The following is a 19336-nucleotide window of genomic DNA, read 5'->3' as shown; positions in this document are numbered from 1 at the left end:
AGGAAACTTCCATGTTAGGAAACTCCCTCTACAAACGCGGATCAACAACTCTTTTGTAACATAGAGTCTTAAAGAATCGTTGAGAGCACCACGAGATTAAGTGATTGTCCAGGGTCACAAAGAGCAAGCATGCTTCAAGGCCAGCTCTCTATCTGCCATTATATAAAGTGATACGTTGGATAAATATGCCTGTAAGTCATTACTGGAGCTAGCAAACTATTTTTGCTCTGGCAAACTAAGTGTTTGTGCTGATCCTATATCAAACTTAAGGTCTGAGACTGACTTTAGATTTGTTATTGTCGTTCAATCATTTTAGTCAGGTTCAACTCTTCATGACATCACTTTGGGTTTTCTTGGCAAAGATACTGGAGTGATTTGCCATTTCCTTCTCCAGCTTATTTTATAGAGGAGGAAACTGAGGCAAACAGGGTTAAGTGACTAGCCTATGGTCACTAGGGTCATACAGCTACTAAGTGTCTGAGGTCACATTTGAACTCAGGTCTTCCTGACTCCAGGCTTGGTGCGCTACCTAGTGCACCACCTAGCGGCACGACTTTAGATTTGCCATTTGATAAATAAAATGGCTGGTAATAAATAAAGAAGCAATTGAAATTTATCTTTCAAAAACACTGCAAGAACTATTCTGAATTGGGTTTATATGGTCACTAAGATCTTGGGTTTTCTATTAAACCAAAATAAGGCTTTGGGGCTTCCTTCTTACCCCTGACTGGTCTGGTATTTTTTTTTTTCCTCTCTTTTCTAAGATTGCAAATTCTATCCTATTAAGAGCTTTATAAATGCTTTTCAATTTCAGGCTAGGAATGCAGTGTGATTATGTGGTGTGGGAACAGATTTATAATATAGCCTTTATATCTGGGTGATCCTCTGCCACATGTAGAAAAGGAAAAAAAATCTCATTTTCAGGTGCTGTGGACTGAGACACATAAGAAGTAATCTATTAGGAGCAATATTTACCACCCTTTCCTGCATCTCCTCTCCCAACCATCCTCCCCCCTCTCTATCCAATCCTTCACTTCTTGGCTCTTGGTGAGTAGGATTACTTACTCGTTTCAAATATCTCTATTCATTGCTGTAAAAGTGGGAGTATTTTTGTGTTTAGCAAAGAAAGAGTGCATGATGGGTAGTGCTCACTTGGAGTGAGACCACCTAAGGGAAGGAAGGGTGCCCTTGAATGGTTTCATCAGCACCATCTAAATTTTGGCAGCCTGGCACAAAGTCCCAGTCACCTTTCCTTAGTTGTAGTTCTGTCTTCATTTGATAAGAATTCTATGTGCTTGTTTCTAGAGTCTCCCTAACTCTGCTTAGCTGGAAAGTACTTTAGGCTACAATGACAGAAACAAACCCAGGCACTTACATTCACTGAGCCATTTGTTGGGATCCAGCATCAGATACTGCTTGGTCATCTCCAGTTCCTTCATTAACCACTCATACTTGGCCCGAACCTCAGCAATCCTCTGCTGGCGATGCTCCAGGATTTTCAGCTTTGCATTGAAGCATATCACTTCCTAGTACACAGACAGTAGGAGAATTGGGGAGGATGGGGAGGAAGGAGAGAAAGACCGAGGTCAAACATAGCTGGTCTGATCACTAAATGTTGAATAAACAAGGGACAAGTCATCTGGAAGCTTGGCAAGGGCTCAAGCAATCTTAGCTAAGTCTCTGCCTAGAGAAATAGAATGAAGATAGACTGCACTGCCTGGGGCTGACTGTTCAGACTTAGGATCTACCCCCAGGGCAGGAGCTTCCTGGCCTTCCCATGGAGAAAGCATAAGGTACTATACATTAGCAGGGCATATACTTATTTGGAGCTGTGGAGTCAATGATACAGAATGGAACCTCAAAAGTCGGGGGGTACATTCCTCTGCCTTTAGGCAAGGCTGCATTTCAGACACACCAGATAGAGTGAACTTTAAAATCTTCAATAGGGACGCCACGCATGACACTATCTAGGTACTACCTTCCCGTGTCTCACAACCCTGGTGTTCAAGTCAAAATTTTTCTACTTATGGTTTGGACCCTCTTGTTTGGTCCTCTATGGAAAGGAAGAACCACAGCTTGCCACCAACCCATGCATTGTCCCTTTATATGAAAAAGTAAGTCCCCTCATCTGTCCTGACATGTTTTTCACAGCCCCCAAATGTTTCCAGGGAGCTCTTACCTTGCTGTCAATGCCTCGACGCCGCTGAAGCCTCTCTACATCATCAATTTCATAGACTTTGATCTCAAAGGGTTCCCCTAGACCCCTCTGAGTGCTCCGCATTGGGCCATCCACCCAGCGGACACCAGCACTGTTTGAAGGTTTCCTCACTGGTGAGGTGGTATCAAGTGATAGGGCTGGAATAAGCCTCCGCCTCTGAGAACCTGGAGAGGAATTAATCCACAAGTTAATCTTTCCTCTCTCTTTTGATTTCCTTTGGTCCATGGGATACATGCATGGGCCAGGGTCTTATATGGGCAGAACCCTCAGTCTGGGTGGCAAGGGTGTACATCTGAGTCCTTCTGCCCTACTTCCAGTCACCTCTGCTAACTTCCCTCTTCAGGCTGCCCTGCTGACCCAACTCACCAGGACTTTCTCTATCATTCCAGAGAAACCTTTTTCACCCCTGTACTACGTCTCACATTAGAAGTACTCTCTGCCCCGAAGGCCTCACCTTCTTATTGGTTACTTTCTCCAAGAGCTTCTAATTTAAGAAGGAAAACCCGGCCAAAGATACATTGAGCTCTCTCCAGGCTGCACTGCTGACTCATTGCTACAGGATTTTCTCTACTATGCTCCTCTTCCAGGTACCTTCTCCCCCTCCCACCCCTCTCTTTAGTTCCCTTTTCTTCCTGCATTAGAATATAAGCTTCTTGAAGTCAGAGACTGCCTTCCTTCCTTCCTTCTTATCTCTCCTTCTCTCTCTCTCTTTCTCTTTCTTTCTTTCTTTCTTTCTTTCTCTAACATACCACTTACTATGGGCCAGGCACATAGTATTTACTCCTGAAGTTCAATTAAGGTATGCATTTTTAAGAACTCTCTCATCAGATCACTGCATTTATTCTATGTCATGGGCCATATTAGCTATATAGACTAGATGACCCTAAAGTGCCACAATAGCTGTCAGAGAACTATTCATGTTGCTTGGAGGAAAACACATCTACCAACAACTAATACTGGAGCCTTAGGTGCCTCTAAATCATACTTTATTAGCTTTCACTAAGGTTTTCAGACAGCAAGCTTTCCCTCTAATGAAGTTAGTCATGCACTGAGTCCCTGGTGAGGGCAAAGAATTATATTTGGTCCTGTGGGTCAGTGGGAAGAAAAAGGATAAGACATACTTCCTAATCTCAAGGTGCTTACAGTTGAAACGGGAAGGTAGAAAAATGCCTGGGAAACAACTTGAAAATGATAAAGAATGATAATATTCTGTCCTTTTTATGAAAGGATGATGTTACTAAGCAACCATCTGGAGAGCACATGCTGTGAGATGTTTGATCTGCACTGGGAGCTGTCCAAACTATCTTACCCAAATCCCCTCGTGACCAGGGACATGCATCTGCAAGACCATCTGGCTGAGGTTAGGGATAGCCTATGGCTAAAGCTCACTGGCCAACCCAAGGACTGAACCCACAACCTTGGCTTCATGAGCACAGGCCTCTGAGATGGAACTGATCTGAGGAGAGAGTCAGCAAGTATGAATTCATACAGCAGAAACCAAAAGAAATCATCTGGAGCTCAAGATAGAGACTCTTTACCATTAGTAAAGAAAATACAGCCCTAACTAAACTCCTTTATGTATCATTGATTCCATAGGTTGTGTGGATGAGTAAGACAACCAGAACCAACCAGAGACTGAAAATAAACAAATGCACAACCCAGGTACATAAAGGGAATGAGTAAAGAAGCTTGAGGAAAACAACATTTACAAACCAAGACCTAGCTAACTTATTTCCTAGTTGATGTCTATTCCATGACAGGCTCTAGGACTTAGCCAGTCTCTGTATTTACATATGAAGCTTCCATAATAAACACTTACTTCAGGAGTGAATACTATGTGGCTGGCCCATAGTAAGTGGTATGTTATAAATGAGAAAAAAGAAAATGAGAAAAAAGAAAAGAACTGGTTTTAACTTCTCTCCACAAGTCCCTCTCTTTTATGCAAAATAGCAATTGTTGTGCTGACTAGAGAATCCTAAAAGAAACTGTTGACCTTTGTCTCACATTTCCCAACAGCAAGTCTTAACTTGGTCTCATTATCTACCTCTCTACATCTGTGCCTGTACAACACTCAATTTTCCAGACACTTTCACCTCTGTTTGAACTTCACAACAAGCCCTTTGAAGTAAATAGGGCAGATGTTGTTGAACCAACTTTACAAATGAGAAAACTGACAGAAAAGATGTGGGATTTGCTCAAGGCAACACAGAGAGTTAGTGACAGGGAAGGTAAAAGAACCCAGAGTTCCTGACTCTTACTCCACATTTCCTGCTAGGCTGAGATGCTGTTGGAATTAGTATTTAATGGACCAAAGAATGAGATGCCCTTAGGATCCGGAGCCAGAAGAGATCTTGGTAATTATCTGGTTAATTTTATATACATACATAGGAAACTAGCCCTGCCAAGTGAAATGACGCAACCAACTTCAAAAAATAAGTATAACAAAGCTGAGATTGGAACCCAGGTTCCTCCCCTGCTTTTTTCAGCATACAACATTCCCTTTCTTCTATAAATAGTTATGGTGAAAATATATCATAATATTTTTAAATCACTGGGAAATGTCTTAAGTTTCCTTTGAGATCACTGAGACGAAAAACTAGCATCTTAGTCTTGAATAACTAAGACTCTTGTTACATAAGACTCTTTATACATTATTATATAAACTGCCCTTTCCCAGCAGGCACCTCTCTGATTTGAGGATTTAGCAGTTTTCAGCACTCATGTTTCTGTCTCAGGGGCCAAATGTTGGAGAATTGCAGGACTGAAGTTTTATTTCTGTCAAACCAAGTGAAACAAGAACTTTATGACTTCCCAGGACAAAAACCAAATACAACCTGCTATCTGGATGAAAATACAGACCTTTTGTTTTTGTTTTTATTGAACCAGTTTGGTTTAACCATCTTTATTACAGGCATTGTTCTCTTTCAAGAATTTGGAATTTACAGTTGTAACTTTTATGACAATACTTTATCTTTTGAAATTTATTGATATATTTTGTTCTGATACATCAGGTACTACTCAACAGACACCCAAACAAACTCCTTTGCCAAGCACATTACTCTGAAAAAAAGGTATCCATTAGCTTGGCACAGGGAAAAGAGCACTGGCTCTTAAGTCAGAGGACCCAGGTTCAAATCCAGCCTCTGATGCCTATTACCTGTTATTTTGGTCAAGTCAATAAACCCTTCTAACCCTCAGTTTCTTCATCTGTACAATGAAGTGACCAAGTTAGATGTTCTTTTAGGTCCCTTTCAGTTCTACATCCTAGAATCCTATTAGCACAAAGGAGGGATATTTCTTTTTTAACATAACCATGAGAATTGACCAGGTTTTTGCCTTTCCATGTTGACCTCCCATTGTTACAGTCATTGTGGATACTGTGGACAATAATCTACATTCTGGTCCAGTCACTTCACATAAATACTTCCCATCTACTCAGTCATCAGCATTTATTGGGCACTTACTATGTTCCAGGCACTGGAATACAAATAAAGACAAGCATTTTACATTCTAACAAGGGAGACAACATGTTAATATGCCACATACATCATGTAAATATATAAACAACTAAATATATACAGAAGACATGGAGGTAATCTGAGAGAATAAGACCCAAGCAGCTGAGAGGACAGGGAGAGGCCTCCAGCAGAAGGTGAGATTTGAACGGAGTCTTGAAGAAAGACAGGAAAACCGAGAGAGAAATGGGGGATAGCCAGTGCAAAGATACTCAGATAATCCAGTTTTGAGGGAGAAAGGTAGAAGGAAGGTATAATGTTTAATAGTGCTTAGAACTGAGCTCTGTAGGGCCTTATTAAATTCCAATGATGGTACCTAGCCTCAGACCTTCATCTCCTCATCCCTCTTTTTAACTCCTTCCCAACTTGTATCATTCACATAAGGGATTATATACTTATGATAGATGATAAATTTCAGAACATTCCTTGGGATTTGCCCACCAAAAAACATGGTTTTTGTTTAATTGTTTAATCATTCCTGGAATTGATATGCCCTCCTTTCAGGCAAAATATGACTTATTGAATTAGTGGAATAACCTTGGTCAAATTACTTAAACTCTCTGAGCCTTAGCTGTATCATCTGTGAAATGGAGACAGTAATCCTTGCATGATCATATTCACAAAGTTGTAAAGAAAAATGCTTTAATGAAGGAGGAGAATTAGATAGCTGCTCCCTAAGGTCTCATCAAAACATAAAATTCTGTGATCACCATGAGTTATAATATTCCTTCCTTCCTTCCTTCCTTATGTAACAAGAGTCTTAGTTATTCAAGACTAAGATGCTAGTTTTTCGTCTCAGTGATCTCAAAGGAAACTTAAGACATTTCCCAGTGATTTAAAAATATTATGATATATTTTCACCATAACTATTTATAGAAGAAAGGGAATGTTGTATGCTGAAAAAAGCAGGGGAGGAACCTGGGTTCCAATCTCAGCTTTGTTATACTTATTTTTTGAAGTTGGTTATGTCATTTCACTTGGCAGGGCTAGTTTCCTATGTATGTATATAAAATTAACCAGATAATTACCAAGATCTCTTCTGGCTCCAGATCCTAAAGGCATCTCATTCTTTGGTCCATTAAATACTAATTCCAGCAGCATCTCAGCCTAGCAGGAAATGTGGAGTAAGAGTCAGGAACTCTGGGTTCTTTTACCTTCCCTGTCACTAACTCTCTGTGTTGCCTTGAGCAAATCCCACATCTTTTCTGTCAGTTTTCTCATTTGTAAAGTTGGTTCAACAACATCTGCCCTATTTACTTCAAAGGGCTTGTTGTGAAGTTCAAACAGAGGTGAAAGTGTCTGGAAAATTGAGTGTTGTACAAGCACAGATGTAGAGAGATAGATAATGAGACCAAGTTAAGACTTGCTGTTGGGAAATGTGAGACAAAGATCAACAGTTTCTTTTAGGATTCTCTAGTCAGCACAACAATTACTATTTTGCATAAAAGAGAGGGACTTGTGGAGAGAAGTTAAAACCAGTTCTTTACCATCATATCTCTCATTCCCTTTTCTATCTGAGAAAATATAGCCTTCTTCACTTCAGCTGGGGGTACAATAAGACCTAAAAACTAAATTGAGTTTCTTACCAAAGTTTAAGTGACAATGGAGCTTATACACCCAAGGAGCCAGTAGAGACAGTTAAAGGCAGTTGAAAGAAATTGAAAGAAGAGTTCAAAAGATGAAGTGCTGTTAATAGAAAAGTTCTAAGAAGAGACCAAAGGGCAGAACTGATCTCAGGTGAAGACCTGGTACTTGTTGGTGCAGCTTGATTGAGAGGAAGACTTTCTAAGATACTGACTGAAAGAGTTTACTGGGAAAGCTAGAATGGATCCTGAATCAGAGAGCTGACTGGGAAAGTTGCAGAGAGTTTCACATCTATTGGCTAAGATTGCCAACTGAAAATAGAGCCTTTCCTTAAGGGAAAAAAGCTGGTTAATTGCAGAACTTCCAGTAGATTGAGGACCTATGTTACAGGTAGCCCTGAAGGTAGTTCCTCCATTGGAAACCATAGCTGAGGTACAGGAGGAGACTGAAGAAATGTTGCCTGAAAGCACTATAACTTCTCCTCTGCAAGACAGAGGCTTATTAACCACAGCACTACCTAGAGAATGGTGTAAGTGATTAAAAGATCTAGTGAAAAAGCTTTAGCCATAGTATCAGTAGTGCATATCATACATATTAAGTGACCCTGAAAATAGCTGGTTAAGTCACTTTGCTAGGGTCACACAGACAATATGTGCCAGGGCAAGACTTGAATCCAGGCTTTATTGGCTCTGAGGACAACTCTCAGTCTACTGTGTCAACCAAGCAATTTATATCCATATAATGCTTCTTTGTATTTTACAAGGGGCTTTCAGGTACATTTTCACATTTGATCCCCACAACAACCTAGAGAAGTAAGATGAGCAGGTACTATGGAAAGAAAGCATAGTATAACAGAAATAGCACTGAACTTGGAGCCTAGACACCTGGATTCATGTTCCAGCTCAAACATTTAATAGATAAGTGACCCTCAGCAAATAAGAATCTCTCTGAGATTCAATTTCTTTATATGTAGAATAAAGACAATAATACTTGCATTTGTCTCATAGGGCTGAGGATGTATACCTTAATTCACTATATAAATTCAATTCAGCAAACCTTTTTGGGAGTGTTTGTAGTAATTATTTTATTTTGTCATGTAAACTGGGTTCCAGGTTTACTAGTATGTTCTTGTTCCCTTCCTCCTCCAATATAAGCACATAGCAATTTAATGAGAATCCATTTTTAAGGTTTTCTGCAAATGATTTTCCCATGCTTGTCTTGTTCATTGTTTGGGGTTTTTTCCCCAAATTTTAAACATTTTAATTTAGAGTTCCAAATTCTGTCCTTCCCTCATGCCCTCCTCTCCCCCCTCCCTAAGACTGTAAGCAATCATATATAAGCTATACATGTGCAATTACGTAAAACATTTCCATAATAGTCATTTTGTACAAGAAGACTCAAAAGAAAAAAAAATGAAAGGAAGTTAATATGAATGTCTTAGCTATTCTCAGCAACACAATGATCCAAAATATTCACAGCTCTTCTTTGAACAATATTGGTGTTACAACATTCTCCTGATTCTGTTCACTTCACTATACACCAGTTCATGTAAGTCTTTCCAGGTTTTTCTGAAATCATCCTGCTTGTCATTTCTTATAGCAAAATAATAGTCCATTACAATCACATAGCACAGCTTGTTTAGCCATTCCCCAATTGATGGGTATCCCTTTGATTTCCAATTCTTAGAGACCACAAAAAGAGCTGCTATAAATATTTTTGTACAAATAGGTCTTTTCCCCTTTTTTGGATGTCTCTGGGATACAGATCTAGCAGTGGTATTGCTGGGTCAAAGGGTATGCACAGTTTTATAACCCTTTGAACAAAGTTCCAAAGTGCTCTTCAGAGTGGTTAGATCAGTTCACAACTCCACCAAGAGTTCAGCAAATATTTATTGAATGCAGTGAGGAGACAAAGATAAGAGTAAAATAATCTCTGCCTTCAAGAAGCTTACAGTTTTAATTTACATAGATAAGTATAAACAAAATACCATATATGTATATCCACACATACATATATGTGTACATGTGTATACAGAGTAAATATAAATTATTTGTTTGGGAGTGGGGTGGGGAACAAGAGAGAGCCCTAATGGTTGAAGGGTTTATGAAAAGTCTCCTATAGAAAAAGCCACTTGTCATTTGGAGGACAGATTCCATGAGGGATATTTAAGGAGGTAGAGCATTCCAGGCATGGGGGACAGCCTGGGCAAAGGCACCAAGGTGGGAGATGTAATGTTGTGTATGAAGAAGAGCAAGTAGGCCAATCTGGCTACAACATGAGGGGGGAGTAATATACTATCAGTCTGAAAAAATAGTCTAGAGTCAGATTATGAAGGACTCTAAAGGATAGAGAGGGGCATTTATATTTTATCTTAGCAGCAATGGGGAAACACTGAAAGGCTTTAAGTAAGAAGGGACTTCATGTCATCAGATCTGTGATTCAGGACTATCACTTTGGTAGTTGTGTTGAGTAGAAAAGGGAAAGAAGAGGCAGCTAGATGGTGCAGTGGATAGAGCAATGGCCCTGGTGTCAGGAGGACCTGAGTTCAAATCCGGCCTTAGACACATAACACTCACTATCTGTGTGACTCCCAGCAAGTCACTCAACCCCATTGGAAGAAGAAGAAGGAGAAGAAGCAGCAGCAGCAGCAGCAGCAGGGTTAAGTGACTTGCCCAGGGTTACACAGCTAGTAAGATGAATCTTCCTGATTTGAGGCCCAGGTATTCTATCCACTGTGCCACCTAGATGTCCACAGCTGCCACTGAGACAAATATAGGAAGATGGAATTGGGAAGGGATACATATAAAGTCTTATCCATAATTTTAAAAAATCAGCTTTACAGAGTTCAAGATGAGGGAGGCATAGTTAGACAGCAATTTATCTGAAGGAGATCTGGGGACTTCAACAGACTTCAAACTCAATATATCAACATGATACGGCAGCCAAAAAAGCTAATGCTATTTTGGACTTCACTAAGAGAGACAGAGTTTGCAGGAAAAAAAGGGTGACAATTTCTCTGTCCTCTGGCCTGGGGTAGGCCACATCTGGATTCCACATCTGAATTACTGTATTCATTTCAGGACTTTTATTTTTTTTTTTTTAGGAAGGACATTGATAAGCTGATCAACATCCAGAAGAAGGCAGCCAAGATAGTTAGGACCTCAATTCTGTGTTCCAAGAGGATTGGTTGAAGAAACTAGAGCATGTTTAGTCTAGAATGTGGGGAAGAGAGGGAGAAAAGGTTACTTTCAAGAACATAAGAGGCTGTCACATATAAGAGAGATTAGACTTTTCTGTTTGGTCCCAAAGGCTAGGACCACAAAGAGGCAAATTTAGGTTTAAGACACGGGGGAAAAACACTCAGCACTAAAAAAAAACCTCCCAAACTCCCAAACATCCTAAAAGTGGAAGAGGTTGCCTCCAGAAGTAATGGGTTTCTTTTACTTGGAGGTCTTCCTACTGTTATGCTCTCCATTTCACAGATGAGGAAACTGAGGAGATTAAGCAATTTACCAGGGACACACGACCAATAGAATTGTGACCCATAATGAAAAAACACACTGGATTTGGAGTCAGATGGCCTAGATTTTAATCTCTATTGACTTGACCTTGGCCACATCACTTAATCTCCTGAGTTCTCTGGTTGTTCCTCTGTAAAAATGAAGGGAGAGGACTCTAAATGATCCACTCAGTTTTCTCCTGCTCTAAATCCTGTCACATATGACTGAACCCGATTTTGAACCACAATCTCTTCATCTAGCATTCTTTCCACTATGTAGTGTTGCTACAATCACCTTACACCTATATTTGTGACCCTGGGGTTTTCTGCTCATTTCTGATGCTGAGGGGTCAGTGATGCCACTTTCCCCTAGGAATAAGGATGGGTTTAGAAACACTGAGAGCATCCTAACATATCTGCCCTAAAGTTGAATGGAACCTAATCTAATTTAACCATGCATTGATTAATGGTCTTCTCATTAATTTAGCAAAGAAGGTGGGTTTGTCTGGACAGGATTTCTGTAGCTTTTGCTCCCATCACTTAAGGCGTCTGGCTATCTATCTGACTGTGCATTAAATGGGATGAAGATGAAGTTCCATCCAAAAGAGGATTTTACTGTGAAGCTCGTTTTTCTACAATAATAGACCTGCAGATTTTATTTTTCCTTTTGTTTTGCCAACATGTACACTTTTTCCTTCAAAAGCACTCAGTGGATGGCTTATATTTCTTACTGTGGTTTATGGGGTTGGAGGCTCTAATCCTTATGATGTTGTTGATAGAGCACTGGGCAGGAGGACATACTGCTGCCTACTGTGGGTCTTAAGCAAGGTGGTTTCCTTATGAGGAGGCATAGAAGCTAGAAGGATGCCCTCCCTCTCTATTCATGGCATCCTGCCTTCCCTTCCCTGTCAATTCCTCTGTCCCAGATAGAGTGGGCCCTACCCACTAAGTACTGAGGATCTAAGAGTCATCTGTCCAGGCTTCCTGATACTCCAACCAAAGAAAAGGGTTGGGTTCCTTTCCCATTTCAACAGATCTATAGACTGATAAAGAAATCTAAAATATGGAAACTATCACTGCTCAATGAAAAGGAGGAGCCAGGGTTGTTAGATACAAGGCAAGGGGAGGAAAAAAAGCCCAATACACTATCTTATTATTATCTATTTAAATTTTAAGATTTTAGATTATTAGGGCTAGAAGGGATCTTAAAATAATCAAATATAGGGGTTTTTAGCCTGGGGTCCACAGACCTCCCAGAGGATAGATTTCAGGAGGTCTGTAAACTTAGATAGGAAAAAAATATATTTTTATTTTCACTAACCTCTAAATTAAATTGAACATCTCCTTCAATTATTTAGAAACATTCTGAGGAGTCCACAGGCTTCACCAGACTGTTAAAGAGGCCCATGACCCCTTCAAAAGGTTAAAAACTCCTGATCTAATGCAATCTCCTAATTTTTGTTGTTGTTTAGTCATTTCAGTCAGGTACGACTCTTTGTGACCTCATTTGGGGTTTTCTGGGCCAAGATACTGGGGTGGTTTGCCATTTCCTTCTCCAGCTCATTTTTCAGATGAGGAAACTGAGGTAAAAAGGGTTAAGTAACTTGCCCAGGGTTATTATTATTATATAATATTATTAACATAATCCCAAATTGCTTACAAGAGTGGTTAGACAAATTCACAGCTCCACCAGTAGTATATTAGTGTACAAATCTTTCTACAACTTATAAATTATTACTATTGTTAATATGTAATATTGGAAGAGAAGGCTCTTACCCTATCATCATCATCATCATCATGTGACATTCATATGGTGCTTACTGTATGCCAGGTACTGTGCTAAGCACTATACAATTATTATCTCATTTAATCATCATAACTGCCCTGGGAGATAATAATGATGATGATGCTATATTTATGTAGTGCTTACCATGTGCCAGGCACTATGCTAAGTGCTTTATAATTATTATCTCATTTGATCCTCACAATAGCTTTGAAAGGTATGTGCTATTATTATCCCAATTTTACAGATGAGGAAACTGAAACTGAGAAAGGATCGGTGACTTACCAGAGTTACACATCTATTAAGTGTCTACAGTGAGATTTGAACTCAGGTCTTCTGACCCCAAGCCCAGTGCTCTTAAATTGTTAAATTAAAAACCTTTCGATCCAGGGCTCTCACTACTGGGCACAACTCCCATGGAAAGTCAATGGTAAAAAAAGAAAAGAAAAAATAGGCCATATATATTTTGAGATATTCACAGCAGCATGTTTTATATATAGCAAAGAACTAGAAACAAAGTAGATGTCCATCGATTGGGAAAAGGTTAGACAACTTGTTGCAATTGAATATAATGTGATCTTACTGTGCTGTAAGAAACTGTGCATATGATAACTACTGAGAATCATAAGAAGATTTTTATGAACTGATGTGAAGTAATCAGAACCAGGAAAACAATAAACACAATTACTACATGGATGTAAGCAGAAAGAACAAAAAAGAAACAATGCTGTGAAATTATAATTTAAACTTATTTTTTACATTTATTTACATTTACATATATGCATATGTAAATTCATGAAAATTACTGAATGATATGACTTCATAATGACTAAACTTGGCTCTAAAAAAAGAGACAGGAAAATATGCCTCCCTCCCTTCTTTGTAGAGGTAGAGGCCTACAGGTGTGGGATACTACGTAGACTTGGTTTTGTTTCCTAGTTTTGCTGAACTTCTTTTCCTTCTTTTTAAATTCTTTGTTATGAAGGATAACTCTCTGAAAAGGGGAAGTCAAAGGGCTATATTGGGAAATATAGGTGATCTAAAAACAAAATAGACAAATAAAAATTTAAAACCAAGAATAAGAAAATAGCTCACATCACTAAAGTATATTACAGTTTCTAAGCCAATATCAGTAGGAATGCTGTAAGGTTAAACCATTTTCCTCACAATGACCCAATGATGTAGGATTTACAGATAAGAAAATGGAAGCTTAGAAAGCCATACAAATAATAAGTGGAAGAGTGGAGACAGAGATGACAGGCTGTCTATGATGCCTGGAATGTACTCCCTCCTACCCCACCCTGCCCCGCAAACTCTAAGAATCCTTAGGTTCTCAGCTCATGTACTGCCATTTCTGGGAAGCCTTCCTTCATCTTTCTTCTTCTTGGTGTTGGAGTTCTCTTATTTCTAAAGTGATTGTGTATTCTCTTAATTGGCTAAATGTTGGCTTCCTTTGGTAGATTGCAAGCTCCTTGAGGGCAGGGGCTATGGTTTTTTTTGTTTTGTTTTGTTTGTATCCTCAATGCCTAGTACAGTTCCTTAAACATATCAAGCACTGGAAAAAGTGTTGGATTGGGACTAGTGCTTATTCATGGAGATTTACAGATTCCCAGTAGGGCTATTTCAGGCAGCTAGGTGGTGCAGTGCATAGAGCATCTGGCCTAGTGTCAGGAAGACCTGAGTTCAAATCCAGCCTCAGACACTTACTAGTTGTGTGACCCTGGGCAAATTATTTAACCCCATTTGCTTCAGTTCCTCATCTGTAAAATGAGATGGAGAAGGAAATGGCAAACCACTTCAGTTATCTTTGCCAAGAAAACCCCAAATAGGGTCATGAAGAGCTGGACACAACTGAAATGAATGAACAACAACAAAAACAACAGTAGGGCTGTCCAAGCACAGGATCAGGAAATGTCACCCTTTGAAACTGAAGCTTACAAGCATGTAAAGATCCTCCCAGAAGGTAACACTAGAATTTTCCCCTAAACCATGAAGGGGCGTTGGATGTCTGCGGAATCTTATCATATAGTAATCTAAATGTTAACTAATATGAAATCAAATTTTGCAAACAGTGCACTTTCCCAGATATGAAGCAAATGATAGTGTAATGATTAAATACTCTGGAGACTGGGGGGAAATTACAAAAGGGAATTCAGATAGAAAAAAAAAATCACCAGTGTTTCTCCAGGGCTGACTAGGTCAGAGAATGCCCTGATTCTTGATAACCAATCCCAATACTCTAAACAAAAATGTCCCCAGTGTATAAAAAGGTGATTTTATCAAACTACCATGGTTTGAGAGAATATACCCCTTCAGAGCAGTTAATCCCCTAGGCTCGAATTCTAATTAAAAAAAAAAACATTTCAGTGGCACAGAAATGAAGCAAGATGAGAGCAGATAGCAACTGACCGGCAAGGATAAGAGAGAAAGGCAGTAGCAAAGAGTTGCTGGCAGTATTTTTTTTCCTTTCTCAGAAAAGTTTCTAAGCACAACAGTTGAAGAAATAAAGGATATTATTATAAACTATTTGCCCAGCTATGTGCCAAATAAAACTGACAACTTAAACAAAATGGATGAATATTTATAGAAATGATTGTAAATATTATCAAAAGAGCTTCTTACTGTTAACAGTTGGGTCTGGTTACTGTCTTCATCAGAGTATTGGCAAGATTCTGCTAATTGCAGATTACCTGAACAAACTGGCTAGACAAGGGGGAAAAAAGGTTTTTAAAAAGCCCATTATAAAGAGCCTTGTACAGGAGCACTTCATCTACAGCTCTTGTACCACAAACAAGGGGTTAGGAGTGAGAGCCTGCAGGAAGAACCACAAAGAATTGAGGTATTTCATCAGGTATAAAGGGGCTGAGGCAATGTAGTAGTGATATGAACAGATGACTGATGCTTGAAGAGATATTTTTGTTTATTTCAGAACCAATTAACAACTACTTACTTGCAGGTAGGGGCAGCTAAGTGGTGCCACGCATAGAGTGCTAGACTTGGAGTCAGAAACACCTGAGTTCCAATCCAGTCTGAGACACTTACTAGCTGTGTGACCCTGGCTGAGTCACTTAACTCTGTTTGCCTCAGTTTCCTCATTTGGAAAATGAGCTGGAGAAGGAAATGGAAGAGCACTCCAGTATCTTTGCCAAGAAAACCCTAAAAGGGGTCATGAAAAGTTGTACACAACTGAAAAAATGATTAAACAATAACAACAACATGCAGGTGAGCTACTGTTAGGCTGCTAGCCAGCTGATGCAGTAGATAGAACTCAAGACTTAGAGTCAGGAAGACCTGAGATCAACTCTGACTCAGACTCTTACTAGTTGTGTAAGTCACTTAACCTGCCTCTATCTTAGTTTCCTCCTTATCTGTAAAATGAGGATGATAATAATAGCACCTAGACCATAAGGTTGTTGTAAGGATAAAAGGAGGCAATATTTAGAAAGCACTTTGCAAACCTTAAAGTGCTATGTAAAAATTGTTGTTGTTGTTGTTACTTACCATACTGCCAGAGGAGAAAGTGAAAAGAAAGAAGGAAAACCTTCCTACTGGTTAGCTCAAGAGAGAGAATTTCATCAAGTGTTCTTTGAAAGAGTGGAACAATTTAGAGAGTTAAAGAAAGAATTGAGACTGAGGAGATGTCCAAAGGGGAAAGGAAGTGATCACACCATTGTTTTGCCAGCCCCCAAAATGTACATAGGAATAGAAGGCTTACAGATCATCTAGCCCAGTCTTTATTCAAATCGTGAATCCCACCTACACCATCACAAACAAGGAGATGAATCTTCAGCTTGAGGACCTCCAGTAATGGCAAACTCACTACTCTCAGCCAGCTTCTTCTCCTTTTGGACAGCTCCAATTATTAGGAAGTTTTTTTTCCTTAGGCTGGGTTGAAATCTGCCTAACTTCCAACCATGGTTGGTGTCACTCACACACACACACACACACACACACACACACACACACATATACATTCTCTCTCTCTCCTTCAAATATCTGAAGACTGCTATCATGTCTTTGCCTAGGTGAAATAACCCCAGTTCCTCCAACTGATTCTATACAGCATGATTTCAAGTTCCCTCACCATCTGGCTGCCCATCCTGCCTTGGACATGTTCTAGCTTGGTATTTAATCTCTCAACACTATCCTTTCACAAATGGTCCCTCCTGTCTGGATTGTATTCCCTCCTTACTTCCAACTCCATCCCTAGCTTCCATCAAAGTCCACCTCAGATGCTATCTTTCCTGATCCCCAAGTTACTAGTGGTTTCTCCATCTTGTAATAACTTTGCTTTATTTTTTATATACTTTGTATGAACTTACTTGTATGTATGTTACACTCATTTTCCCTCTACCCATAGGAAATAAGCTCCTTGAGAGCACAAACTTGTTTTTGTCTTTGATTCTACAGCACCCAGTTTAGTGCTTGGTATGTGGTAAACATTTCAAAATGTTTATTGAAAGCAACAAGTCAACCTGCATTTATCAAGTGCCTGCAGTATATGAGGGCACAGTACTTGGAAAATATACATTGCATTAAATGAATATTTGGTCTACTGGTATCGGACTAAATCATGCATATTGAATATAGTGCCCTCTACATAACTGTCAGCTACCGTTTCTCTTCCCACCATATGAACCCAGGTCTCAGTCTGACCATGAGGAAGCCAAATGCGTTTAAAAAAAAATGCTTACTCGGGCACCTTTCAACGCAAGATATGCTACATGAAATGACCTCGCCTTGGCCTGGGAAAATCAATGCTGTTATTTCAATGAACCTCCTCACAAAGTCCCCATCCCCCCACCATACACACATATACACCCACACCCTCAGTGTCTGAGCTATTTTCTCTCTCCCTGTCATATATTAAAAGGGGTCACTGACACACCATAATGCATCTTGCATTTTTAGCTGAAGCATCAATGACTCCAGCTGAGATCAGCTCTGTTCTATGGGGGGTCACTCTTAGCAGGGTTGTTCCCAAGTGGAAATCTAGGTGCCAGTTTTATAGATACCCTTCCATTCATATGCCCAAGACACATTCCAGAACCTTCAGAAAGTTCAGTGAAAAATGAATTCTCATGCAGTCATTCATATCTTGCCTCCCAAAAATCCTCTGCATCAGTGCCTCCTCTACTGATTTTAATCCTGATTCCAAACACCAAACAGAAAAACTAAAAAGTCACAGGGTCATAGAATGTCTGAGATACAGAGTAGAGGGTTTGGAGTCAGGGGACTTGACATGAAATCACGGTTCTGCCATTTGCTCTTGATATGTTCATGGGCAAGTCATTTCACTTTTTCAAGCCTCAGTTTCCTCATCTGTAAAATGAGGGAGAGGAGGGGCAAGTGTACTAGATGACTTCTGAGGCCCTTTCCAGCTCTAAATCTATAATCCTACGCAGAAGATCTTAGAAACCATCTAGTCTTAGAAAGATTGTGACTTGCCCAAGGTCACAGAACCACAGAATCCTATAATGTTAGGGCTGTGAGGGAATGTAAGAATTCATCTAAGCCAAGCTCTTCATTTTACAGATGAAATGAGAAAGATGAAGTGATTTGACTAAAATGACACAGCTAGTTAGTGGCTGGGCTCGGACTAGAACCCAGGTCTTTCCCGCAGGGTTTTCCTATCCTTCCCTCTCCTTTCATTGTGCCCTCTGGTGTCTCTCTTCTATTGATAACAAATTATCCTTCTTGTTAGACCCAGGCATATGCACATGTTATCTCCCTCAAGAGATTGTAAGCTCCCTGAAGGCAGGGATGATTTAATTTTTGTCTATATCCCCAACACTTAACACAATACCTGGCAAATGGTGCTTAATAAATGCTTGCTAAAATCCTAATGTACAGAACAAGTTGATAGAGGCCTGGTGTATTGGATGTGGATATGGAACACCTCGGTTAAAATGGTGGACTGACTGATTTCATTGGCAGAGGGAACTCCTGGGCTTCTAGGATCTGACTCCAGGCCCAGCACTCTATCCATTGAGCCATGTAACCATGTATGAATACATATTTTTGTACATACATATTTTGCTGTTATTCAATCATTTCAGTATTATCCAACTTTTTGTGACTCCATTTGGGGTTTTCTTGGCAAAGATATGGAGTGGTTTGCCATTTCCTTCTCCAGCTCATTTTACAGATGAGGAAACAGAGGCAAACAGGGTGAAGTAATTTGCCCAGAGTCATACAACTATTAAGTGTCTGAGGCTGGATTTTAACTCATGTCTTCCTCTAACTCCAGGACTACAATTCTATCCACAGTACCATCTAGTTGCCTATACACACATATATGTGTATGTGTTACATTATATGTAATATACACATATACACATACATGCATATGTGCATACACACATACATGCAATATATGTAACGTGCATGTGTACACACATGTACATGCATTCAAGGGGTATAGTATATTAATATGCACGTGTGTACATATGCACACGTGTGATATACATTATATGCATGTGTGTATATACATGTTCATGCATGTGTGTGTGTGTGTGTACATGTATTTAAGTTCTGAATGGATTTTTTAAAAGCCTCCCTGAATGGGAAGAGGAAAGGCACTGAGACATGGAAATGACCCTTCAGTCCTACATGCTCCTCTTTCCTGGCAATACCTTGATTCTTTCTCTTTCCAACTGCCCCAGCATAAGCTCACTCCTGTGATGAAGGTAGCATCTCCTTCTTCCTCTGCCACTGCATTTTGGAACCAGACAGAC

The 19336-nt window shown here is 39.7% G+C and overlaps 1 protein-coding gene across 1 annotated transcript in view; it reads right to left on the bottom strand.

Annotated features, from left to right (window-relative positions):
• The window catches only part of LOC114049737 (kinesin-like protein KIF26B), a 605544-nt gene that overhangs the window by 5752 nt on the left and 580456 nt on the right, over window positions 1-19336 (bottom strand). Inside the window, exons 13-14 of the mRNA XM_027871127.1 lie at window positions 2180-2382; window positions 1376-1526 (exon numbers count right to left, since the gene is read on the bottom strand). Coding sequence (XP_027726928.1) covers window positions 1376-1526; window positions 2180-2382 — 354 coding nt within the window. The remainder of the gene's footprint in view (window positions 1-1375; window positions 1527-2179; window positions 2383-19336) is intronic.

Source organism: Vombatus ursinus, unplaced genomic scaffold, assembly GCF_900497805.2.
Source record: "Vombatus ursinus unplaced genomic scaffold, bare-nosed wombat genome assembly UNPS02014798.1, whole genome shotgun sequence".
Classification (NCBI taxonomy): Eukaryota; Metazoa; Chordata; class Mammalia; order Diprotodontia; family Vombatidae; genus Vombatus; species Vombatus ursinus.
This window is presented reverse-complemented; position numbering and strand designations above follow the sequence as displayed.